Source organism: Aristolochia californica, unplaced genomic scaffold, assembly GCF_029961685.1.
Source record: "Aristolochia californica isolate CCGP_79_NKW_82.1479 unplaced genomic scaffold, dmAriCali1.0.hap1 SCAF_16, whole genome shotgun sequence".
Taxonomy (NCBI): Eukaryota; Viridiplantae; Streptophyta; class Magnoliopsida; order Piperales; family Aristolochiaceae; genus Aristolochia; species Aristolochia californica.
Window position 1 is genome coordinate 18,924,343 of NW_027181837.1, and position 26,437 is coordinate 18,950,779.

At 37.2% G+C, this 26,437-nt stretch overlaps 3 protein-coding genes across 4 annotated transcripts; 2 read left to right on the plus strand and 1 right to left on the minus strand.

The window, feature by feature from the left end:
• Positions 1–550: 550 nt before the first annotated feature.
• On the minus strand, positions 551–4,512 carry LOC137953665 (eukaryotic peptide chain release factor subunit 1-3-like). The gene is made up of 3 exons (XM_068801123.1): positions 4,379–4,512; positions 1,168–2,601; positions 551–902 (listed from the first exon to the last, which is right to left on the minus strand). The coding sequence occupies exon 2, from the start codon at positions 2,562–2,564 to the stop codon at positions 1,254–1,256; it is 1,311 nt and encodes a 436-aa protein (XP_068657224.1). The 5' UTR covers positions 2,565–2,601; positions 4,379–4,512; the 3' UTR covers positions 551–902; positions 1,168–1,253.
• A 5,246-nt stretch (positions 4,513–9,758) lies between these two features.
• Positions 9,759–16,253, plus strand: LOC137952924 (probable galacturonosyltransferase 13). 2 transcript variants are annotated; one of them, XM_068800037.1, is made up of 6 exons: positions 9,759–10,314; positions 11,599–11,654; positions 11,947–12,102; positions 13,930–14,517; positions 14,885–15,187; positions 15,343–16,253. In XM_068800037.1, the coding sequence occupies exons 1-6, from the start codon at positions 10,104–10,106 to the stop codon at positions 15,625–15,627; spliced, it is 1,599 nt and encodes a 532-aa protein (XP_068656138.1). In that variant the 5' UTR covers positions 9,759–10,103; the 3' UTR covers positions 15,628–16,253. The 2 variants fall into 2 exon arrangements, with proteins under 2 accessions (XP_068656138.1, XP_068656139.1); XM_068800038.1 differs by having other exon boundaries at positions 11,983–12,102.
• A 1,553-nt stretch (positions 16,254–17,806) lies between these two features.
• LOC137953354 (membrane-anchored ubiquitin-fold protein 1-like) lies at positions 17,807–21,123 on the plus strand. Its single transcript, XM_068800719.1, has 4 exons — positions 17,807–18,386; positions 18,524–18,727; positions 20,085–20,255; positions 20,629–21,123. Exons 2-4 carry the CDS (start codon positions 18,595–18,597, stop codon positions 20,682–20,684), a joined length of 360 nt encoding a protein of 119 aa, XP_068656820.1. The 5' UTR covers positions 17,807–18,386; positions 18,524–18,594; the 3' UTR covers positions 20,685–21,123.
• The last annotated feature ends 5,314 nt before the right edge of the window (positions 21,124–26,437 follow it).

Consider the following 26,437-nt stretch of genomic DNA (forward strand, 5'->3'; position numbering starts at 1 on the left):
GGTAAACCAGCAAAGGAGTTATGCTTTAATGGCGACGACAAGTTTGGTGTCGGACCATCATAGTAATGCATTTCAACTCTTACGTGGAGGAGGGTCAAACAGGGTGGTAAAGGAAGAGTCCTATAGCCCAAACCGCTACATTAAAGGTCAATCAGTTCAAGTTCTCATTAAATAGTGGGAGTCACCACCACAACTTCATTAACGACCGAACAGGGATAGGGTAGGAAATTACCTCTTTTTCAGATCTCTTTGATGCCTTGGATGATTGGGGTCCTGTTCGATGAAAAGCCAAAACGGTACTCTAAAGGTTCATAATTCCAGTGAGTGTAACTCCCTCTGCTTTTGACGATAGACAAGTCCATTTAAAGAAAATTGTACACTGTTACACAATCAGTACAGCTATTACCGGAGTATCTATCAAAATTTGTTGGTCCATAATTCCAAACGATCAACCGGTTTCAAAACATCAAAACTCCACTTCTCAAGCAAATTATGGTATCCAAGATCTAATTTAGCCGCCTCTATCATGTATGGAGTGAAAATCACTGGATTACAGGTAAACAGATCCTCCACGCCACCTATCATACCAGAGTCGACGAAAACCCTTCAAAAATATCACCAGTCTGGAACTAAGATAAATAAGATCCTGGAACATACTACTAAAGTGAGCAAAACTTCTGCAGCAAACAACTTAAGATTTCTACCATACTACACTGTATCCAAATGAGGTTTCTGCGACATCAGAGCAAATTATATCTTCTGGTTTAAATCCCATCAACGGCCAAAGCCAGATAGGTTAAAGCATTCAACGTTTTCATGAACCTCACATGTTCTTTCTAATAGATTCTTCCAGCACCCCCTCTGCCACCGGACACCCAATGACTACAGACTTTTAAGTTCTTCTGCAAAACCAGTTGGTATAGCACATTAGCATGCCGACAAATTTTATAAAATAAAGAACAAGAAGAAGACATCTCACACCACAACATCATATAATGAGGTGTAGCACTCAAGTCGAGCACATATCTTTTCTGAGTACATGTTAGAACAATCAAGTTTGGCCTATCCATCACAGAATCCAGACCAGGTGCCAAGACATCACTCAAATATAGCCAGAACATGTTCACCTCAGAATAAAGAAACTACAGAAGGAAAAGAAGTACGAACCTCAAATTAGGGTATTGAGGGTGTGGCACTTAAGCCGGTACCAGCTACGCCAGCACCGACTTAGGCAATGTTGATTTGGTTGATTGCTATTCAGAGTCCTCATACTCCTCCCCATCTGAAATCTCATCAAATGACCTTATGTCGAGCTGGTAACGAAGAATACCACCAATACCACCAAAGCCTCGGCAGAATTGAGACCCCTCCTGAGACTTGTTGGTCACAAACTCAAGACTGCAGCCAAACTTCTTATATTCATTTGCAAACCACTCAAGCAGTGACGTCTTCTCTTGAACTTCTAACTCAGCTGCAGATGCTGGGTCACGGAAGTTGTTCTGGTCCATTTCTTGCTCCTTATTCAAGTGTTTGACAATAATTTCCCCAGTAACACTATGTTTCAATACATAACGATTGATATCCAGACTTTCCCAAACAATAAGTGTCTCAACAGCACCCATTTCCAAAGCCTTCAAGGTGTCATCCACTCCAAAGACATACTTTCCAGTGTCTTGGCTTATTTCCTCAAAGTATTTCCCAATCAACCTTTTCTCCTGAATGAATTTCACATTGGACAAAATCTCTGATGAAAGTTCTATGGCTTGGTTAAAACCATTCTCCCCTCCATATGACACATCAACCACATTCAGTATCTTGGCCTGGAGACGGGGATCAAACATGTCAGACTGGCTCAACTCTGTCTTGAAATCTGCAGATCCTGCTAAGATCAAGCCTGACACATTTGGCTGACTTGTTGCAGGATTGATAAAGAACTGGGTGGCCAACTCAGCAGTCTTTCTCACATAATTGTGGCGCTTCTCCATCCGAAGACGAGCAAAACGCAGAGCCGACTGTCCTCCCCTGCCATGTTTCTTTGGCAGATCAACTGTGAACTTGTGAAGGACCTCACGTGTGTTGCCACTTAATGTTCCAAAAAGTGTCCCATTTCCATCCATAACTATGAAACCAAATTTATCATCAGATTCTAAAAGTTCATTTAAAGCCTCAGTGTGGAACTTGTTGTCACAAAGATAGAGGGAGGCATTTATGGGCTTGAATGGCTCAAAGTCAATGGTTACCTTCTTTTCCTTTCCATCCTCAGTCACAATTGTTCCAGTATAGAGGACTAGCCCATTGGGGGGTACCTTGTTGTAAAGCTTCAACCTTTGCTGAGCAGAGGTAATGGCACCCAGTACAGATTGGCGATTGACTCTACTCTTGATGTTAGAAGCAGTACCAAATTCATCACCTAACATCTTAGTCACCCGAGATATCTGATCACGAGGTGGCATAATTAACGAGATCATGCTTGTCCCATTGCCTCTTGCAGCTTCAAGAGCCTTGATCAATTTCTTGACCTTCCATATCTCAATGTTCCTATCAGTTTCATGACCATCCGACATTGTGACAGGTAAAGACTTGTAAGTAACAGTAAAGCACCTGAAATTTTAATAGAAAATCATTAGAGAATGTGCTATGGGAGATATAAATCACTTGAGCTGCAAGAAGAAGACCCCAAGGTCAATCACAGATCCAAAGGAGAGAAACAGTAAAAGCCAGCAACTTTTAGTTCAAGACATCCAGGACTAAGTATACGACAACTGTTACAGAGCAGTTCTGCAGATGCAACAAACCTCAATAGATATATATCTGCATCTGATGAACATCAATATTATAAGAAACTGGATGATGACTCCCATTTGAAGAGTCCAAATCAATCTTAAACATGAGATTTAGTACAATAATAAATAAGAAGCTCTAAGCTGATTCAGAAAAAAATGGAAAATTACAAAGGCAGAGTTTGTAAAATGCTGCAGTCTCAAAGCGGTGATGAAAGCAAATAATGGTGACAACTAGAGCATAAAAATGCATCAGAGATGTGATGTCTTGGTCAACAATATAACATTGTGGCGTTTTTTACAAATCCACCACCGGGAATAACATATTTTTGCCAAATACACACCCTGCGAAGTAGCAATAGCACGCAAATACCCTTTAAGAGCAAGAAGCATTATAAGCAGATCTTTCTGATGTCACTGCATGGTATTTAAACCAAAAGCACTTGAAAGTATTTGAACCCCTACGAAAATAACTATTATGACCTTCCAATAACATAGGCCAAGGAAGGCCCATTATATCAACTTGGATCCCAGATTGGAAGCTGCTATTTCAATGTATGATATGTAATGTGGATCTTAAATCATAAGAATGAGGCCAAATTTTACAGCCAGCTTATGGGCCCATGCCAAAGAAGAGGCATAACGGCTATTTTCATCCTTTTCAAAATCCTGGTGTGAGGGGGTGGAAATATGATAATCCATTGCAAAGTACTCAGCAGAAATAACAACAACTTCAAGGAACTAATACACTATAGGGACGGTGAGGGAGGGGTGCAGAAACCCATATTTGTATTACCATGCTTAATGCATCAGTAAGCAGTTTGGAAATTTAGTAATTAATGATACAACCACCAAGATCTAAGTCATTCCAACAACAATAAGTTGCAGCACCAGAATTTTCCAAAATTGAATTGGACATCGTTATCAAGCCAAACACAATGCGAAAACGATATTCCCAGTATCGCACATGTATTTGACAAGCCCCTCACTTATGGGAAGAGAAAACTTGCATACGTGACAAATAAGCAACAGCAGCATAAAGGTGCACGTTATAATCCAGTAGTTTGAATCGTCGTAAGAAAATAAAGAAGAGAAATTCCATCAAAAGCAAAACTCAGCAAGATCCGTCCATTCAACTTCCGTATTCTTACTCGAAGTAAGCCCAGATCACTGTAACGGAATCTATAAACAGCATAAAATCCGTTCACTGCGCAAACCTAAGTTAGTAGTTTATAGAAAAATAAAGAATAATAAATTATTCTACAAAATTCTGTAGAGTATGACGTTCAAGAGGCCCCAATCCAAACACCAAAACTTCAGATCCAAAAGCCTTTAGTAAAAGAATCAAGAAAGTCTGCAACCGAAACAGATCCGATAAAGCCTCTTCATCTATCCGAGGAAGACAGAGAGAAAACAAAATCACAAGTCCTTTGAAGAATCAACCAATATAGGGGCGGTTTTAAGGGGAAAATCATATAAATAATTGGTGAATACCAAACTTAGAAGCTTCCAAGAAGAGAGTTAGATAAAATCGAGAAAAAGCAAGAGAAACAAGTTAAAGAAACGACAGAGAGAGCAGAAAGAGAGAGGAGATCTACCAGAAAGGCGACCGGGGATAGAACCGCCGGAAGTTCTGGAGGGGGTGAGCTTCGGGATCCGAACCCTAAGCAGCGCGTCGAGCTTAGCCACAGGTGGCGGAAGGAAGTGAAATGGAGAGGAGAAATACGTTGCTGCGTCGATGAGACTGCACCCACGAACATTCAGACCCACGGTTCTTAAAGAGTAAAATGACATATTTGCCCACCGCAAAGCCAGAAAGACTTTTCTGCCCTCTTCCTAAAAGATCCCAAATGCCCGCGCAAATCCGTACACTTGTAGTAGCATGGTCCACATCCTTGTTACTTGACAAAATGTTAGCGCCCATAAAATAGAGCCACCCCTTGGGGAGGAGATTGGTGGAACCTGTCCAGCTTGAGGTTGATAACCCTCTCCTTGCCTAAAGACCAGACGGGAACTTCTTCGTGATCACTATGCAAGTGTGGAGAGGGGCTTCCTAGTCTCAATTGTGAAGGTGGAAGGGCAAGTTCCTCTCCCCTTCTCTACAAGGAGGAGCTCATCTACTGCCACCATTGGCAGGGTAAGGAGAGCTTGATAGGGGAGGGGGAAAGGTACTCTTCAAATGGGAGGCTCCTCCCACCTACTTTGACTTCCCCTAGCCTTGCCTAAGAACTAGACAAGGAGGGACTTCCCCTTCACCCCTATATAAGCAAGAAGAGGGGCTTCTTCATACTTGACCTATGACAGTGGAAGGGGAAGCTCCCCCTCTCTCTCTTTGTCCATGTACTCTGCGCAAATCCGCACACATTTAGATGTAGTAGCATGGTCCACATCCTTGTTACTTGGCAAAATGTTAGCGCCCATAAAATAGAGCCACCCTAAGGGAGGAGAATGGTGGAACCTGTCCAGCTTGAGGGTGATAACCCTCTCCTTGCCTAAAGACTAGATGGGAACTTCTTCGTGATCACTATGCAAGTGAGGAGATGGGCTTCCTAGTCTCAACTGTGAAGGTGGAAGGGCAAGTTCCACTCCCCTTCTCTACAAGGAGGAGCTCATCTACTGCCACATAGCCATTGGCAAGGTAAGGAGAGGTTGATAGGGGAGGGGGAGAGGCACTCCTACCACCTTTGTTTCATAATTGGCAAAGAATAAACTTTGACTTCCCCTAGCCTTGCCTAAGAACTAGACAAGGAGGGACTTCCCCTTCACCCCTGTATAAGCAAGAAGAGGGGCTTCTTCGTACTTGGACCTATGACAGTGGAAGGGAAAGCTCCCCCTCTCTCTCTTTGTCCATGTAAGCAAGCGGAATTCCTTTGTTGTTGTTGAAACATGTGGTTTTTAAGTCCTACAGGTTACAAACATAGAGGGGAGTGAATAGGTTTATTCACTTTGTTGCCAAATTTCAACTCTTTTTCTGTGTGATATTACTTTTGTGAACATTCTACTACTTGATTTTAAACTAAATCCAACGTAGATATCCTTAACGATGCAATCATCACTTAATGATTTATAGTAGTTCACAACCCAAACTCAGGAGTGTTTGTATCAACTTGTACTTAAATACACTACGTAAAAAGGTCAAACAACATCTACATAAAAAAGTCACAAGGTCTAAATTACATTATTGTTGTCACAATGATTTATGCTACTCAAAAATTGAGTACATGCATAATCTTAGTAGCTTGATGTTAAAAATAAAATTTAAACAAAAAAGTTAGACGAATCATATATGCCCAGTATGTGTGAGTAGCTCAATTAGTCCTAAATTGACTTAATTTTAAAATTCAACGCTCAAATAAATTCTAAACAAGTTTTAAGATTAGAGAACAAAATCAAAATTTAGACCCACAAGTACAATATGAACATTGTAATTGATTTCTAAGTAATGGAACTCTACTTTTAACTCAACCAAGTTGTATCAAAAGATTTTTCCAATATGTTCGTGGTAGATGGATTTGAAAAATCAGCCCCAATAAGTAAAAATACATACTCAAATGTGTATTCAGATTCCTTAGAATGAACAAAATGATTTGTGAGCAATGATTCAATAATGATAAAGCAAGTAAACAATGATTTCAAGGTAACATTGTCGATAAACTTAACTCCTTGGGAAATGGCTTTTTCTGTTGATTTCAGGATTCCATACTTAGAGTGTAGGAGAGAAGAAGGAAGAAGAAGTGAATTAGGAGAGAGGTGATGACGTTAGAGAGAGAGATGGTCACGTGGAGGAGAGAAGAGAAGGAATGAATTAGGGATTTGGAATATATCCAAACCCACCCCCTTAGCCTTTGTTTATAGGTATCAATAATACATAAATTACTAATATACCCTTCACCTTCGAGAAGTGAAGAAGAGACAAAAAAATATAAGATATTTAAAATAACGCCACCTAAGCTTGTCTATGTTTTTCAACACTCCCCCTTAAGCTGGTGGTGAAAAACATCGTATATCCTCAACTTGGTACATGCAGTGGAGAAAATTTTGTAGTTAACTAACTTCGTGAACATATCAGCAAATTATTTGTGAGTTGAAACATGTTTAAGGCTTATGGTTCTTGCTTGCAAATTTTCTCTCACAAAGTAATAGTCCACTTCGATATGCTTAGTTCTCTCATGAAAAATTGGGTTGGAGGCAATGCGAATTACTGCTTGATTATCACAATAGAGTTCCATATGGTCTTCTTTGTAGGATCCCAATTCAACTAGAAGAGATTTAATCCATAAAAACTCACTTACCGTATTTTATTTTTTACTTCTCCATGTAATAAGGCTGCCTCCCACTAGAGTACAGTATCCTAAACTAGATTTTCTATCATCTGGTGATCCAGCCCACTCTGCATTGGCAAAACGTTCAACATTAAGATGACCGTGACACTTATATAAGATCCCTTGTCCTGGTGCCTTTTTCAAGTACTTGAGAATCCTTTCTAATGCTTGCCAATGAGACATCTGAGGTTTATTCATATATTGACTGACCACACTGACTGTAAAAGAAAAATCTGGTCTAATCACAGTGAAATAAATAAGTTTGCCAACTAGCTTTTGGTACTTGTCTACATCAACTTTGTTTCTCGAGCTAGTACAAAGTTTTGTATTTGTCTCTATAGGGGTGTTAGTAGGGCGACATCCCATCATTCATGTTTCTCCAAGCAAATCAAAAACATATTTCCTCTGTGATAAGATAATACCATGTTTGGACTGAAAAATTTCAATACCTACAAAATGCTTAAAAAGTCTCAAGTCATTCATTTTGAATTCATTGCATATCTTGTTTTTTACTTGACTTATGCTATCAATATCACTACCCATAAAAATAATATCATCCACATATACAACAAGTAGTACAACCCCTTTATCAGTATGTTTGGCAAATACATAATGGTTTATAGAGCACTTTGTGAACCTAAATCCAATCATTGTTTGAATAAACTTGTCAAACCAAGCCCGCAGAGATTCTTTTAGACCATATAATAATTTTTTAAGGCGACACACCAACTCCCCCTCAACCACATATCTAGGTGATTGTTGTATATAAATTCCTTCCTTAATATCGCCATTGAGGAAGATAATTTTTACATCTAGCTGAAAGACATGCCATCAAGAATTAGCAGCCAGAGATAATAAGAGACACACTGAGTTGAACTTAGCAACTGGAAAAAATGTTTCCTTGCAATCAATCCCATAACATTGGGTATAGCCTTTAGCCACAAGGTGGGCCATTGTGCAATCCAGATTTTGTTTAACAATGAATACCCCTTTACAACGTACCAGCTTTTTTGCTAGATAGTAGGAGAACAAAGTGCCATGTTTGATTATTGTAAAGAGTTGTCATTTCTTCGTCCATGGTTGTTTTCTATCCTAGATAAAATTGAGGAATAGCAAAAGAAATGGACGTAAGAAATTGGCAACAAGATGGTGATAATTTATGGTTAGATAAAAATTGAGCAATGGGGAATAGAGGTAGAATCATGGGTGCAGGTCTTAGGTTATTTCCTAAGAGCAATAGGCCGAGTATCAAATAAAGTACCAAAAATAGGGGGTAGGGAAGGAGAGCTTACCTTAGAGGAATTTGGAAATTCCATAATTGTAGTGTCGACCAATGCTTTAGGGGGCGGGGCAAGTACATCAATACGGCCATGAGTTGCAGAGTCATCAATTGTCACAATAGGTTTAGGAAACTCATTGCCTTAAGAAAAAACCAAGTGGGGCACCGGTGGTTGGATAAAAAGGCTAGTCCTCACAAAATGTGACATCATTAGAAACAAACAATTTTCGAAGAGTCGAATTATAATAGATATATCATTTCCGAGCATGAGAGTACCCCAAATACATACATTTAAGTGTGTTGGAATCCAATTTAGTAGTATATGTGAAAGTATTATGAACAAAAGAGGTACACCTAAAAACTCTCAAAGGAAGAGCAAACAACTTATGCTATGATACCATGTTGATTTCAAGATTTCGTACTGTTAAGATCTTCAACTTAGAGTGTAGGAGAAAAGTGAGGACATTAGAGAGAGAAAGAGAAAGAGAAAGAGAGAGAGAGAGAGGGAGAGAGAGAGAGAGAGAGAGAGAGAGAGAGAGAGAGAGAGAGAGAGAGAGAGTTAGGGATTTGGAAGATATCCAAATCCTCCCCCTTAGCTTTTATTTATAGATGTCAATAGTATTTAAATTATAAGTATACCCTTCACCCTAGAGAGAGTGAAGAAGAGATATTCAAAAAACAAATCTTTGAGCTCAAAAAGAGATATTTTTCCTTTTACAAGACTCAATGGAATCTCAATTAAAAAAATACAAGAAAATACTTAAAACTATTATCGAGCTATTCAAATATGAATAACTCACTTACAAATTTTGGAGACCTATCTTGCATGAATCGAAACCTAAAAATACCTTTGACAAAGTACTATAAATTTAAACGAAGTTTATATTGTTAGAATGGAGATTTAGATCTTAGAAATCCCATTTAGGGTGGAATTTCCCATATTAAAAGGTGTGGAGAAATAATAGAGCTAAAATATGGCAAGTGCATTTGAAGCATTTGTGTTTATTCTCTAGAAAAGACTCATTTGGGTATTTGGAGAGACTCATCTCTCCTACTATTAAAACAAGTCCTGAATTGCAGATTTGATTAATTCTCTTCCCAAAATCGACACAGAGCGGCTACCGTTTCAACCTCCCATTTGAAGAGCTATTTATAAACACTCTCTCGGGATGTGCTAACAGAAGCCATTAGTCTCAGGTCAAACCTCTAAAAACCCGCCACCGCATGAGTCTCCCCTTTCTCTTCCCCTTTCCCTTCTAACAAAAAATTAAATTATTACATTGAAAATAATTGAGTTTTGCCCCATGTCACAGCAATAACTAAACTAAACTCAAAGAAAAGCTACAAACATTTCCTTTCTCTCTCTCTCTCTCTCTCTGTCTCTCGCTCTCGCCCTGCGTTTCGGAGACTTTCTTTCCTTTCTTTTCTTTCTACCCCACCCAAGCCCTCCTGCTCCTTTCAATCTCTATTCGTCCCTTGAATCTGCTGTGCTGACCCTCTATAACCAGAAGTCTCCGGAACCCAATGCAGGAATCGGAAAGGCCTACAGAGCCCAATCCGATCGACCCAAGTTTGAGATCTTGGCAGCGACTTTATCCCATCCCCTCTTCTTGCACTCTCCGATCTGATGTTGGTTTCTTTCGGTCTCGTCGGACGCTTTTTGAGGTGCCCTTTTAGGGCTCATTTCGTCGCCGTGGTGACTGACAGACGGCGGCGAAGACGATGCAGCTTCGCATCTCTCCTGGCATGAGCAGCATCACCATATCGTGGAGCAATGGGTTTCTTGACTTCATGAAGATCAAAGCCGCAGCTCGCCACGTTTCTTATCGGACTCTCTTCCATACCATTCTCATCCTCGCCTTTCTTTTACCCTTCGTTTTCATTCTCACTGCAGTCGTCACCCTTGAAGGCGTCAACAAGTGCTCCTCCCTTGGTACGTTACCCTTGGTTTCTTTCTGTTATTGCTATTGAATTAACCTTTATGTCTTGAAACGGCCCCTCTATTTGGCTTGATTCGTTTCGCTTCATATCTAACGCTTCACAATTCATCACTACTAAATAATCATAGAATCCCTGCTCCTCGGCAGTGCTACGCTGTTGGATTCTTGTTTTCTTTCTTTTCATTTTATCGTTTATCTGCTCTCTGCTCATCTTTGTTCAATTTTTGAGAGATCCTAAATACATAATCCTCTTTTTGATCCGCGTCTTGATCAGTACTGGGTTCTGAATTAAATTCACGATGGCCTTGATTGTTTTCTGATTATTTTTTTTTCCTGGTTGGATTGCTCTTGATCTCCCTTCTTAATGAAACTCCATAGGTTTATACCTTCTTTTTCTAGGATTCGTAGCTCATTGAATTGTCAAAGGTATCATTCTAACTAAGCGTATTGTGTCTGACGTTTGAGTGGTTGGAAGAACTTGACCTAGATTGGATCTGAGCTGGACTTTTTTTTTTTTTTGAATTTGACTACTGGGTTGGATCCGTACACAATATGTCTAACTCGGTTGTGTGTGAATTTTCTTCTATAACTGGTGTTAGGTACAGCTAGTCGCCAATTGAAGTTGCGATGTGTTTCTGCTCTTTTAGCTGCCATATTTATAACATATTAGACATCTACGACACTTTTACAATGGAACAGGCAAGAGGCACATCTTGAACCTATTGCTAGCTTAAACAGGAGTTTAGTAGCTTTTGTGATGAAGAAACAGCTCAAATAAAAGATTGGAAACATTTCTGTAATTGTCAGCAAGTGGTCTCAATGTTGGGAATTTTACTCACATGAAGCTTCTAATTCAGTCCATATCTTGATTGTCTCTCTTATTGAGTTCAGTCCTCTGTTGATCAAGCCGTCATGCTTAATATGATATGTAAAGGGCATGTATGCATCACTTGATAGCTTCACTTGGAAAATTTCTTGTGCTATTGGCGCTTCTTAGTGTTGGTGTAATGGTTTCATATTTATTTTTGGTTTCCATTTAGTTGGATTTTCATCAAATTGTTTGACCAATTCTTAATATGATTTGTAGTTCCCAATTTGAGCCATCTTCTCTCTTGTTGAGGTCATTTTTTACATGTTTTTGATTCTCCACATGTTTGGTACCGCCTTCTTTTGGATCTCATTTTAGTGGCACATCTTGATGTGATTCATTGAAATCTGATGTATGACAATGTTGATGTATACAATACTTTTCATTTTTTTTCTTCTATTTGTTTCAGATTGCCTGGGTAGACGATTTGGACCAAGTTTGTTTCGTCGTGCTGATGATTCAATGGTAAATATCTTTTAAGATGGGTAGTGATACCCTACCAATTTTTTTGTTAATCACGTTTTTCTTTTGATGGGTATATGTGCCATGTTATCAGTGATTAAACTAACTCTTTCTAGCATTAAGATTTTTACAAAAAAGAAAATAATTAAATGTATTGCTAGTGAAAATTCTTGTGTGCATGGGGCTCCTATTTTAATCTGACATGTGTTAGAAGTTCAATTACATAATCAATCCTAACTTTATGAAGACTATTTTATGTTGTTTCCTGTCTAATCATTTGGTGTTCTTTACATAGAGGCTCGTACGAGACCTAAACGAGATCTTAAATCAGGTAAATTTGGAGGAAATCCCTGATGGGCTGAAGCTGCCAGCATCATTTAATGAGTTTGTTGAAGACGTGAAGAATAACCAATACGATGCCAAGACATTTGCCATTAGATTAAAGGCTATGGTATGATTCATTGCTTTTTCATGCTTCTGAGTTCCTCCTGCTTATATATTTAAATATCTGCAACTAATATAATATAAAAATGTTAAGCAGGTGGAAATTTCTACTACGACTTTATTTCTTCATAAAGTTGTGTGATAACAAGAGAGATTTAGCTTTGAAGTTTGTCATTTTGCATTTTTCATGGAGTTATCTACGGGGCTAGCCTGTATGGATCTCTAGGGTTATATGTGGACTTTCTAACAGTTTGCAGTGTGCTGATTGCTACTCAACAGTCATGCTGAAAGTTAGACAAAGTAGAGCCAAACTCTCTTCAAATAGTTATTCTCAGCTTCCAATTGTAGGGGGCATATGTTGGATGCATGGCCATAAAATGAATTAATCATTTTCTTCTGACTAAGTTTCTGTTGTTTTTTCTTGGATTGGTTGTTAGAAACTAAAATCATATACTAGCAGGTGTGTGCCTACTGTATGCTGACTCACAATAGTCAATTGTCTTTGTTATTGACTAGGCAGATCTTTCCAATCAAGTTTCAACTTTCTTAGTCATGAAATTTTAGAGAACAAATTTCTTTAGCCATGGATTATTGGATCTGCATAAAGTTGAAAAGTGGCTAGTGTATATAGTTTCTGTGAAAGCTTAGATTGAGATATACGCTCTTCCTTTCCTGCATCATGTTTAATCTAGTGTTCATGGAGAAGAAATTGTGAAAGCATAACATGCAGAGGGACTTTCAAATATCCACATTATCAATCATAGTCTTACACATGAAGTTTGCTTAGCATGTCTACTGCAGCCCTTAGTTCGTGTATGAGTTGCAAGCCATCATTAAACTTGTCTCTATCCTCTCCCTCCATTTACTTATTTTTTATTGATATCCTTTTGAATGCCAAAAAGATTTTATTAAGAACCACAAGGTAAACAAAAATGAGTATGCTAACAAAGCTATGGGAGAAAAGAGAAACATAATACAGAAATAGAAACAGATACAGTCATTGAAAGAAAGGTCCTTTAAACAAGATGTTGATTTCAGATGCTATACTTGAAGAGATGGAAAGAGCTGATGTGTCACAGGCTTCTCAAAAATAAAAATAGTGCTTAAGCTTCTTTTAGGCACATCTATTGTGTGCATCCTGGTAATAACAACTGGATAGTCATTTCTCAGAAAAAAGAAGACAAACTGGACAGCTCGCCTCCTTCAATCATATACTAGGGATAAATTTCATAGCTGGTAAATCTTCACATAAACCTCTCCCGCAAGAAAAGCTACTAAGAATGTATCGAAGAGTTTCTATGAAAAATGGATTGAAAGCACTGTTTGAAATTGTCAATAAGAGATGCAGGGTTCACCTCAACTGTTTTTTCTTTTTCACTGTAGACCCAAGTCTAATTCTGGATAATAAAATCCATCTGTAAGCTCCAAGTCTAAAAATAAGACCCAAGTCTGGTCTTAGTTATGCTAGGTTTGTTCTATTAAGACATTGAATGGGTAGGAAATAAAACTATAACAATGGAATAGGTGCTTGTGATATTTTAAGATAGTTTAATCATTTCAACAAGTAAGCTGAAGGGCTTGGCCAGTTACTAAAAGGCTTCAAACATTATTGAATTCATAAATTCTCAAATTTCTCTTAGCATCTTGCATATCACCCTTAATCTGTTTCTTATCACCGTCATATATTTGCAATTTGCCGTCAATAAGGTGGCTCATTTCTATATCTGTTGTGTAATTTTGTAAATCTCAGTCTGTTGGAATGAAATTGTGAGTTTGTATTATGGCATTACTTCTTCTTTTCTCATTTTTCTGTTAATTTAAATTTCTTTTTCAGATTGAGAAACTTGAGAGGGATTTGAGGGAATCCAAGCTGGCAGAGCTGACAAACAAGCATTTTGCTGCAAGTGCCATCCCAAAGGGCATTCACTGCCTCACCTTGCGCCTCACTGATGAATATTCATCCAATGCTCATGCTCGTAGACAGCTACCTCCTCCTGAGTTACTTCCTTTGCTCTCGGATAATTCTTACTACCATTTTGTCATAGCCAGTGATAATATTCTTGCAGCTTCTGTGGTGGTCAACTCCACAGTGAGGTCCTCCTCAAACCCCAGAAGGATAGTGTTTCATGTAATAACTGACAAGAAGACTTATGCAGCCATGCATTCATGGTTTGCATTGAACCCTCTGTCTCCCGCTATTGTGGAAGTTAAGGGGGTCCACCAGTTTGATTGGCTGACAAGGGAGAATGTGCCTGTGCTCGAGGCAGTTGAGAAATTTCATATGGTGAGAAACTATTACCATGGGTCCCATATTACTGGGGTAAATCCCAATTTGGGTCCAAGGACTTTTGCTTCAAAGTTGCAGGCTAGAAGTCCAAAGTACATTTCTCTACTCAACCATCTCCGAATATATCTTCCTGAGGTACTTATATATCTTTTAAAAACTTGGAATATATTAGTTTGCTCTTTCTTCAGACCAAGTTGTAGTTTTTGACGCAAGAATGTTGGGTTTTTTTTCTAAGCGCACCCGCTGAACAAAAATGACTTAGATATTTCCTAGTAATTGTTAGTTCATATTCATACTTGGCCTATAAAGAGATGCTTGTTCCACAAATGGTTGTTTGTACTTGTGAACTGGTGTTTTGGTTGTTAACTTCTATTCTTTTCATTGGCCGAAACTGTAACCTTTGAGAACTGAGTCTTTGTATTTTTTCAATTATCCCGAGCTGCATTTTCTGATGAGTCTCACATTACTGACAAATCCCACTTCAATTATACAATTTGGACAGCTCTTTCCAAACCTTGATAAAGTCGTCTTCCTAGATGATGATGTTGTGATTCAGCGGGACCTGTCTCCGCTGTGGGATATTGACCTTGGTGGCAGGGTCAATGGGGCCGTGGAGACGTGCAGGGGAAAGGACGAGTGGGTGATGTCAAAGCACTTCAGGAACTACTTCAATTTCTCTCATCCCCTTGTTGCAAAGAATCTGAACCCTAATGAATGTGCTTGGGCCTATGGGATGAATGTTTTTGACTTGCGTGCATGGAGGAAGACTAATATCCGAGAAATTTACCATTACTGGCTGAAGCAGGTAATATATTCCTATCTCATGTAGTTAATCTTGTGAAATCAACAGTCTTGATATCTTGTATTTTCTTATATTGTACCATTTACAAAGCTATAACCTTCTTAACTGTAGAATTCTTGCTTATAAAGATATCTCAAGACATGAATGTTTGGTTGCAGAATCTGAATTCAAACTTGACAATGTGGAAACTTGGAACATTGCCACCAGCGCTCATAGCATTCAGGGGACAGGTACAGCCCATAGATTCCTCATGGCATATGCTTGGTTTAGGCTACCAAAATAAAACTGACCTTGATATGGTGAGGCAGGCTGCTGTTATCCATTATAATGGCCAGTCTAAGCCATGGTTAGAAATTGCATTTGATCATCTTCAGCCGTTTTGGACGAAGTATGTGAACTACTCCAATGGCTTCATAAAGAATTGTCACATTATGGAGCCTTGAGGGTAGATCAGTTATGGAAAGAGAAAAATTAAGGGAGTATGAAAGAGATGAATTACAACTGGGCAGATGGTTACTGCTTCAAATTTTCAGGAAATTCATAATGAACAAAATGAGATATTTCATGCAGAGATAATGGAGCCACCCCCCCTTCCACACCAAGGCAGGATTGGTGTGGTTTTTGGTGCCACTAAGAGATATATTATTTTCATTTGTAACATAGTTCATTTTTTTTTCAAGTTTTTTTTTTTTTACCTGCAAGTGGTATCTTGATACTCACTTCTCATTGTGAAGAAGGAGTATGGTACAAAAGTATATTGTTTATTAGATTGGCACTGCCACAAAATCTGGGGGTGGATGAGATAAGAATTCGGTTAATCGATGCAAGAAGAGCAGCTAGGAAGGTTCTATATGAAGCATCCTATTTTTCCTTCACTTATTCTTCCTATTTTTGTGTTGTTTCTTCTTTTTTGTCCCCATTTTTTTTGGCTTTTCCTTCTTCATGTATTCATTTAATGGCTGTAGTTGCAAGGACTGTGTTACAGGGGGCCCATATTGTGGGAAACTTTTAGGATCTTCTTGTTACCATTCATCAGATATTAAAATTATGTAGATAATTCTTTTGCTCATTCTCGTGAAGCATAATCTTCTCGATAAGTTTCTATTGTTTGGCAAGCAGAGAATCATTGAGAGAAAAAAAAATTAACGAGAAACTCACTGTCTTTTAGTTAATAAACTTTCTCTTACAAATTGATGGCATTTGGGAACAAAAAGGTGAGGGGGTTGGAGCACTAGCTCCTTCCCTTCTTGCTGAATGTCATGATGACTTGTTGGCTTTCGATGAACAGTCTCAAACCAACAGTTACAGAGCTTTGAGATCTTGCTTCTCCGCAGTATGATGTTGACAATTTTCTCTTGAAATCCTTGTGAACATGATCGATATTGCTTTTCTCAAGACGAGGGCAATGAAGGGTTTCTCTCACTGAAGCCAAGCCATCTCTTGTCGTGGTATTGAAAGTAGCACTTGGTTTGCTAAAGAATATCATCTAGTTAGTACATATCCTAATTGATGTATCTTGTACTCTTTGAGTGTTTAGCCTGACGGCTTTTGCTGATATCAACTTTGTTGATTCAAAGTTTAAAGAAAAATACTAGTTGAAATAGCAACTTGAGAGTAATGGATTGACAATGGATTAAATTTCAATTCAATGTGATAATTTATTATTTGCGTTTTTCTCTTTCTCATTCTCTTAATTATCGAAATCTACAAAAAAAAAAAAACAAATAGAAACTCGAGAGAAAATCTTAATTATCGAAACTTTAGAATATTGTTAATTTTCTTTTATTTTTTTATTTTCCTCATGTATCCAAACAAGAAAAATTATATTTCACTTTCCTCATTTTGTTCATTATGAATTTCCTGAAATTTAAGAGCAGTAACCATCTGCCCAATTGTAATTCATCTGTTTCATCCTCCCTTAGTTTTTCTCTTTCCATAGCTGATCTACCCTCAAGGTTCCATAATGTGACAATTCTTTTATGAAGCCATAACAATATCATCATTTTACATTCCTGAACAGAACCCTTATTTGAAAACAGGGCATATTCATATCAACATTGGAAATCACATGTTTCATTCAGCAAAAACCCAAGCATGTGATTTGAAGAAACTTCAAGTCTTCCACCCACCAGAATTGAACTAAAGCGTGCATGCATGCCTCCATCACTCTCCCATTAATTATTAATTCTAATAAGTCAGTTTGCTACTTAATACATTCTCAAAATGTTAAAAGTTGAATCATTTTCTTTACTTAATAAATCCAAAGAAACCACTTTGTTTAATAAATTCCAATCAGATGGAGACTTCCCTGTTCAATAATTCTTTTTTAATGAGATCGATTCTTCCAATGGCCAAGCAGAGAAGAATCTGAATTGCTCCATTGACAACCCAACCACCATTTACCATTTTTTTTTCCTTAAAAAAAAACGCAAGAATACAACGAGGATCTGAGGTGAGCGAGCTGCCTCTGAGAGCAGTAATTATTGTTGTTGGGTCTCTCTTGTTAAAGCATCCCTGATCTGCAGTATTATTGTGCTAATTAAAGAATTATTTAGTGGTGTACGTTACGCTGTCACCACAATGTCATGGTACACGTTAGCGGGGAGCTGTGGAAGGGAAGTTTTAGAAAGAAAACAAGCAGCGATTGTCTACTTCCATGGTCTTAGGAGGTTGAAGGAGAAGGCAAAGGGCGGATTTATTGACCACAGATTGGATGACTTTGAAATCTCCGAAAACGCCTTGTTTTTGAGGGTTTTATTATGCCCCCTCTATGGACTACGTGTACAGATATCTGCTTACGCTTGCATTTCTGCACCTGAATTGGCAAAGGGGAGGACCCCAGATCAGGTATTGGGACCTGAAACAAAACCATTGAAGGGATTTCGGCGGTTTTGCGTCTGTAGGCACCGAGAAAGTAAATACGGTTCTTCCTGAATGATAACGGTATTATCATAAGGTGTTTGAGTTTCTGGATTCGTCTAGGATAAATCCTTTGAGTTAACGGGCTTGTTTCTGGTTGAGGAAGGAATTTACTTTCGAGATTCAATTATTCTTGTGTTTTCAAGCAGATCCAAGGTACGTTCCGTTCCTTTGTGGAAAGACTCTGATTTATACTCGGGTGGTTTTGGTATCTCTGAAAGATGGGATGGAGTACCGGTGCATTTCGCGTAGTTCAAAACATTGAACCGGAGAGATTCCAATGGTCTGTCGTGTTTTGTTAGATCACTTAATTTTTTTACTGTTAAGCATCTTCCTTTCCTTTTGATGAGAAAGCGGGGAGATTCAGTGGTTTTTGAGTTTTACTTTGAAGCTTACAAGTTTTCTACTCTATTGATACAGTTCTCACGAGTAAACCCAGTTGGAGATTTTGGGTTGGCTCTTGCCTAAAGAAGCTGTGATATCGTTGGAGAATGTCTAGCCTGCAGGAGCAATTGGAGGTCAAATTTAGATTGCACGATGGTTCAGACATCGGTCCCAAAAAATTCCCTGCTGCTACAAGTGTAGCCACAGTGAAAGAGAGCATTCTTACTCACTGGCCTAAAGGTCTGTTTATTGTTATCTTAAGGAAAAGGAATTCTCGATTTACTAGTTGATATTTAACTGATTGCTCCACTAATCCCCAAGACAGCAGCATCTAATAACTGATATGTATTTTTGTTGGGCATCGAGCTATGCTGTTTTCTTAATTCTGTTTCCTTTGATTGCTTCTCGGTTAATTCTTCCAATCAATGTGCTATGCTTATTAGGGAACTTGACTTAAGTTGTAAGATCCCTTGTTAATGTTGGATGCTCTCGTTTGAGAATAATTTCTTCTGCCAAATTCTTGTAGTTATGCTTATATCTGCGGTGAAGTTGTTTGATGATGTAGCTTCAGCCTTCAGGTTTTGTTTTCATGATGATGTAATGAATTTTATTTAGGAAAATGTAATTTCTGCTTCCTAAACAACATTTTGATTAATGAATACTAGTACAGACAGAAAAATAATGCTCATATGAATCTCGTGGTCACTGTCGTGTGGACGATACTTGGAATCTTGAGAAAGTGGAAAGGATGAATGATTCAAGGGATTAGAGAATGCTATACCAGTTTGTTCAATTCTTAGACACCTATTTTCAAAACCAAGAAGTAGAAAGTTTGTGTTAGTAGGGGAGCATTATTTGAGGAAAACACTAAGGGAAGCTCGACAAATTTATATTTCTATGCAGTTAAAAGGAAATAGTTTGCAAAGAGTTCTATTTACTAGAGAGATTTTTTGGGCAAATTTACCCCTCTCCAAATGAATCAAATTAGTCATTTTTTGAAAAAAAAAAGCCATAATCATTAAATTGGCTCCTTTGGATGTATTACATTCCTAGAGTTATTGAGGGAGGGAATGTAAAGAAAAATATACATAATAGAAAGCTAGGTAACATAATGATTTTTGTGTCACCACTAGTTTGAATTTACTAGAGGGCTCTAAACAAATGAAATATTACAGGAGATAGACAGTTGCAATAATTAGAATTATTTGATTTATTTCCTCCATACAATAAAAGAAAAAGAAACAGTGATTTTATTAAGCTCCCTCATCTTATGTTTGTTGGGCATTTGCTTCATTTTTTGCTTCAATCTACAACGTGCAGATCTCATGTTTTTGTAGCATCAGAGCTAAGTCTTGGGAGTTTCTCTTCTAGTTTATTTTGCTTTGCATGCTTCAAGGATTTAAGGGACCTTAACATAACTGTATTTTGATTCTTCAAAAAGAATTGAGTTGCTTTTATTGAGACTCCCTTCAAGCTGGTTAGATATTGCACTTGAAGATCGCCAACTCTTTCTTGTTGTCATTCTCTTGTATGCTAATTTCATATCATGTTTCTATGTTTGCTAATGAGGTTAAGCAATGGACTATGGTTTTAGCAGAGAAAGAGAACGGCCCAAAAACCGTGAACGATGTCAAGTTAATTAATGCTGGCAAAATATTGGAGAACAATAGAACGTTAGGTGATTGCCAGAGTCCCTTGTGTGACGTAGCTGGAGGAGTCACTACGATGCACGTGGTCGTTAGACCTCCACCATCAGAAAAAGGATCTGGTATGTTTAACATGTTTACCACTGTTATCAAATTTAATGGCATCAAACATCGTTTCTTTTGTATGATTAGAGCATGGCTAATTTATGCAACTTTGCTGGCCTTCTACACTTGGAACTGTGTCAACTTCCCTTTAAGAATTCTTTCCTCTTTATCTGTCTACTGTAGACGTGAGGGTTTGATCTTTTCATTTTGTTGAAGAAATTAGAAAATTGGACAAGGGAGAAATATGAACATATAATCAATGTAATTTTGCCTCCTTTTTCAGAACTTCCTAATTATATTATGCATATATTTGTTTTTCACAAAATCTTAAAGCTAGTTTCAACTGAAATTGTTTTTTTTTTTTTTTTTTTTTTTTTTTGCGTTCAACAGAGAAGAAGCCACAGAATTCACCAAATCAAAGCAAATGTGCCTGTGTTATATTGTAGTGGGTGTTATATCGGAGGAAGCAACAAACTTTAACAGGTGGCCCTTTTTCCGTTTACTCGAAGAATTTTCACTGTAAGGCTATAGTTAATGTTTTATGTTCCTTGAAGTATAGAGATTTGCAGCTGAAACAGAGATTGAATTGAGAGAAACATTTCTGCTCCTTGACCAAAGGGATAGGCTTGTCAAGGGGTGCGCTTCCCACATCACAACTGGTTTCTTCTACAAAAGATCAATTCCTTGCCTGCAAGAGTGCCTTTTTTGGTCCTGTATATCTTGCCATTGATCCATTCTTATGGTTGGCTGGACCATGTCTATTCAGTTTGTCCTGATGCTTTCTTGTTACTATCTCTTTGTTTTATTTGTCTTCCCAAAACCAATTGATATTTTTGGGAATTTTATGTTGGTGGAATAAGATGGGATTGGATGAAATTTCATTTCGGATTATAGGAATAACCAAGGTGTTATGGCCACGGGATTTGACTTGTGTCTCTGCAACTGACTGCCTGAATTAGACGAGGGAGGCGGCTGGGAATCGATATAGTAGTGAGAATGGCGATGGCTCCTCTGTCAGCTTCGAAAGAGACAAAGGAGAAGGCAAAACCCCTCCTTGTTGCCTGGTCACCTGACTCTTTGCAATCTCGTTTTCTTTCATCATTATCTCATTTCCACTAACTATTTTTAAGAATAATAATGGTCAAATTCTCATTTTCTTTTCTAGGGTTTCCTAACAGACCCTTACCGCTTCTTTCTGGAGTCTTTTTATGTATATTTACAACCAGTTTTTAAATGTAAATACATAAATACTTTAGAATTGAATCTACTAAAATAAAAAGGCCAATACTACTCATAATCTAAGGTCCCAAAGGTTAATTATAACGATACTCATAAAGATTCTATGATAACTTTAATTAGATTACACAAGTCTAAACCCGCAAGGGATTCTATAAAAACTAACTAGACTTTATAAACTTAGACTCATAACAGAGATTTTTAGCACTCAACTATAATCACAATGGCTTTACCAAAGAAACAAGTTGAAGATTGGTCTTGCCTACATAAGGCTTGAGCAAATCATAAGCAAGGGTTACTTGCCCACATAAGACCAACTTTACAGTACCCAATCTTAGATGCACAATCAACATAGGAAGCAACTCAATTAATCATGGATAACTTTGACTTCAAAATGTAAATTTTAATTTGGGTAAAAAACAACAACTTAAATAGGAGATATCTTAATATTGTAAAAGCAAAAATTGAATTGAGAAAAAACAATATTTTGTCTTTTTCTAAAATTCAATGAAATCTTGATAATAAATAATAAAAATATAATTTTTATATTGAGTTGTTGAATGCATGTATTTGTAACTTATAACTTTGGAGTCCTAGGGAAGTCATATCAAAGCTTAAAATATTGTTCAGTGGTCTACTTGTTCTATCTAGGCTTTCAAGTCCTAAAGTTTTCTATGCAAATCTTGTTCAAACAATTTGATCTTGTTGGAACACATTTTCACTTGGGGCTTCATTTCTTAAAATATTGTTCAAACACAAAATGTTATTGGAATACTTCATTCCTCAGTTGTTTCAAATATTCCAAAGCTTGAGTTAAAATGGATTATGGTGATAATAAATATGATCTTAGGGTATGTTTCGAACCCTTGCTCCAATTCCTCCACTAACCTCTTTCTCTATTTCACTTACGCTAGGTAAAATATGCAAAAACCCGTTAGTGCCCTTTGTAAGTTGGGAGGGAAAGTAAATTACAAATATAATATACTTTCCCATGTTTTAGGCATAACGTGAGGGAAAGTGAATTCAGAGGCATCGAGCTCTGAATTCACTTTTCGTCCTTCAATTACATAGGGCTGTCGAACAAAAGTTTTTTGGAGAAATTTTTTTTGGCTCCTATCTCTCTCGTGCTCTTCAGCGATTTCAATCACCACCACCCCCCCCTGCAACCTCTCCCCGATGTTCGCTAACTCTCTTCCTCTCACTGTCCCCAACACTGACGATCTTCGGCAACTTCTTTCCCCTCTCTGTAACCTCTCTGACTCAATTTGAAAGAAACTAGGGTAAACCCTTCTGCCTGGAAATCGATGGTTATTCTTCTTATTGTTTCTGAATCGTTCATCTGCTTCTCATTTTAATTTTTGGAATCATTCCTCTGCCTTTGCAACCTCTCTCACTGGATTTGACATAAATTAGGGTTCTTCATTATTTTTAAGCACTGAGATCTTAATCTGTGTTCATTTTTTTTAAAGACCTAAATCTGTGTAAGAGTAGATGTGGGGTGGTCCAATTCCTGGTAGAACTCCATGCCCTTGTGACGATTGTTTTGATTTAAAAAGTGCAAGATGAGATCATGTGTTGAGTCCTTCATTGGAAATTTTTTTAAGAACTTTTGGTTCTGTAATTGGATCCACAATGCATTTATCCTATTCTGGGCAAATAAATTCAATAAATCCTCTTACTTGCCTACCTCCATCATAAGAAGGAACTTAAAACTGGTTATTAATTTAGTTGATAGCGGCATTGGTGACTTAGTTACTTGGTCTGAGGGTGGGTTAACTCAGCCTTGTTAATTGTAGCATCTTCTTTGTCTATTTTACCCCTTTTGGTCACGTTGATATTACAATTGCAAAATTAAGCGCTCCTCTTCAGGAGCTTAGACTCATCACTGGTAGATTCTTCTCCCCTCTGGTTTCTAAGGGTGACCCTGCTATGGTTAATAAGTATTATTTTCTTCTTGAGCCATGAATGTAAGCATGAGTTCAAATGAGGGTCCATGATAGGGAGACAAAGCTAAACAACTAACCCTTTTTGTATTCAATTTTTAGTTCTCTTTAGCCTCAATTTTTTTTATCTTTATGCATTAGCCTTTTATTTTCTTTGTCACTAAGTCATTTCATGTTTTAGTGGCATTTACTATTTTTAAGTGGTATGGGGGGATTTGTCTTCCTTTTTTTCTTCTCCTCCCCCCTCCTTTACTTTTTTTGAAGAACAAATTATTCTTGATTCATTGTCTACTTATTATGAGTTTTAGATGGTTGGAAGGAGGAAAGGTAAAAATAGTATAGATGAAACTACAAAGAGAGCATACAACACATGGACGTGCGACGAAGACAGTAAAATGCTTGATTTGCTCATTGAGCAAGTCATTTTGGGTAACAAATTACCTAATGGATTCTGGAAACATGAAGTTTTCAACGATTGTGTTTGTATGTTTAATTTGAACACAATGAACCAAAAGACAATTGAACAGTTGAAAAACCGCATGTAGACTTGGAAAAAAATCTATTTGATCGTGAGTACATGCTTCAACACTACCAGAAAGTCACCGCAAGTCAGACAATGTGACAAGATTACATAAAGGTTGGTAAACGTAACATATAATGTTATGTTTCTTGCTTTATTAATCAGGATTTTAAGTATTTTAAGCGATAACTTTTCATGTAGGCGCATAGAGAAGCCGATAAGTATAGGTGGGAAGGTTGTCCACTATGTGAAAAATTGGTTTTAGTTGTTGAAAATTCTATTGTCGTGGGGATAGCAAGTCAAACAAGCATTGAGTCAGAAGACAACATTCCAAATGCTACAAAAGGGTCAATGATTGAGGACATAGATGAAGATGATGCAATTAGGGAGATCCCAACACCTAACAATATAGTCTCCAAGTGAGGCTCCTCCTAGAAGCAAAGCACCAAGAAATGTTGAGAGTAGGAAGAGATCCAAACCATTAGATGAAAATACTAACAGGGTCGTTGAGGCAATTAACAATATGTCACCAAACCTTTTGCATATCTTTAGTCCTGTACATGTCAATGCACAACTTCCATGGTTCAAAGTTATCGAGGCATTACCTAACTTGCCTAGAGAAGTCAAATTTTGTGCCCCAGAGTTGATCGACACCAAAGATAAGAAGGATATGTTTGTCAAGATGAAACAAGAAGATCGGTATGACTGGTTGATGGCTAAATTCAATGCAAAGTAATAGACTTACACAAATGTTGACAGTTTTAACTGATATTTATGAGACAGATTTGATTTTGTATGAATGACGTTGATTATTGAGTATTTGTGGTAAACACTGAATGTGTATGTAGTGTAAAAAAATGTGGGTAGAAATTTAATGTGGTTTTTGTATGACAAAATAGTTGAAAATTATTATTGTTTGTGTTCAATACGTAGATGTTGAGACGTCTTTAATGGTGCAGGTTGTGTTAACATGTTCAGACATAAGTAATTGAATGTGTTTGAACCATGTTTTCATTATTGAATGTCAGTATTGCAAGTACCCATGGAGAATCTAGCAGATAAGGAGAAAATATGTATTTGTATCGTAGCTTACACAGTTGTACTTGTCCTTGTCAAGTTATACTTAAATGATTGTAATAAACAAGTACAACGTTTTTATCATATGGGTAGTCTACGATATTTAAATAAAGCATTAGAAATATCGCTTATTAAATTTTGAAAAGTGTATAGGACGAATCAAACTATTTTTCTCAAGTTGGCTGGAATTTTGAAAAATAGAGGACCCTTATTTGATACAAGGACAATATCTATGGAAGAACAACTTGCATATTTTTATATCACTACTGGTCAACAACAATCGTACAGTGTCACCTCAGAGATGTTTGAAAGATCAAATTGGACAATTAATATTTATTTTAACAAGGAGTTAGATGCTATTATCAAACTACAATCTGATTACATCAAGCGACCTTTAAGTCGTACTCATTCAAAGATCTTGAACAGTGATATCTATTATCCATATTTTAAGGTAAATATAAAGTCGTTTGATGAATAATTTTCAGTTACTATCAAATATATGTTTGTATTAATAAATTTTTTTATTAGGATTGTATTGGTGCCATTGATGGTACTCATATTAAAACACATATCTCGTTTGATTAACAAGATTCTGGAACAGGAAGGGTTTCCTCTCATAGAACGTAATGGCAACATGTATATTTGACATGCAATTCACATATATACTTGTTGGATGGGAGGGATCAACAACTGATTCATGTGTATTGAAGTTAGCATTAACCAGACGAGATTAACTTTATGTTCCTGAAGGTAAATGTCACATCTCTCTATATAGTCTACTTAAATTTATTATTTTTTATTAGATTATAATAGATATATCTTATCGTAGGCAAATATTATTTGGTACATGCTGGATATACAAATCTTCGGGGGTTTTTGGATCCCCATCGAGGGACTCGTTATCACTTGCAAGAATTTGGAAATAGTACTCCTACGGATGAAATAGAATTATTTAACTAAAGACAGTCATCTTTACGGAATACTATTTAGCATACATTTGGGGCTTTAAAAGCTCGTTTCAAGATATTAAAAGATGTTTCTCCTTTTGATTTTGATGTCCAGGTAAAAATTGTGATTGTTTGCTATATATTGCATAATTATATACGCATGAAAGATTACATAGATTTATTTGAAGATGAAGAAGATTATTAAGTAAAGATTCTGGTGGAGAACATTGTGAAGATAACAATGAAAATGAAAATGAAAATGAAGACAGTGATAGTAGTGATGATGTTGAGGATGATGTGGACACTCAAAGAAATACTGAGAGGGAGTCTGCAATATAATCTACCAGAGCATCGTATTTTCAAGATGTATTAGCAATTCAAATGTGGCATAATTATTGACTATTATGTTTTAACGCCATTAAATATTTTTTGTGTTGTATTTTGTATGTACAATTGTAGTTTTTTATTAAATAGGT

What these genes read in the sequence shown, in the direction of transcription:
- LOC137953665 (XM_068801123.1), bottom strand. Translation starts at nt 2,564, where the DNA reads ATGTCGGATGGTCATGAAACTGATAGGAACATTGAGATATGGAAGGTC.
- LOC137952924 (XM_068800037.1), top strand. Translation starts at nt 10,104, where the DNA reads ATGCAGCTTCGCATCTCTCCTGGCATGAGCAGCATCACCATATCGTGG. An exon ending in CAACAAGTGCTCCTCCCTTG is followed by an intron (nt 10,315 to 11,598) that starts GTACGTTACCCT and finishes TATTTGTTTCAG; the next exon opens with ATTGCCTGGGTAGACGATTT. An exon ending in ACCATTACTGGCTGAAGCAG is followed by an intron (nt 15,188 to 15,342) that starts GTAATATATTCC and finishes GTTTGGTTGCAG; the next exon opens with AATCTGAATTCAAACTTGAC.
- LOC137953354 (XM_068800719.1), top strand. Translation starts at nt 18,595, where the DNA reads ATGTCTAGCCTGCAGGAGCAATTGGAGGTCAAATTTAGATTGCACGAT. An exon ending in TCTTACTCACTGGCCTAAAG is followed by an intron (nt 18,728 to 20,084) that starts GTCTGTTTATTG and finishes TGGTTTTAGCAG; the next exon opens with AGAAAGAGAACGGCCCAAAA. An exon ending in ACCATCAGAAAAAGGATCTG is followed by an intron (nt 20,256 to 20,628) that starts GTATGTTTAACA and finishes TGCGTTCAACAG; the next exon opens with AGAAGAAGCCACAGAATTCA.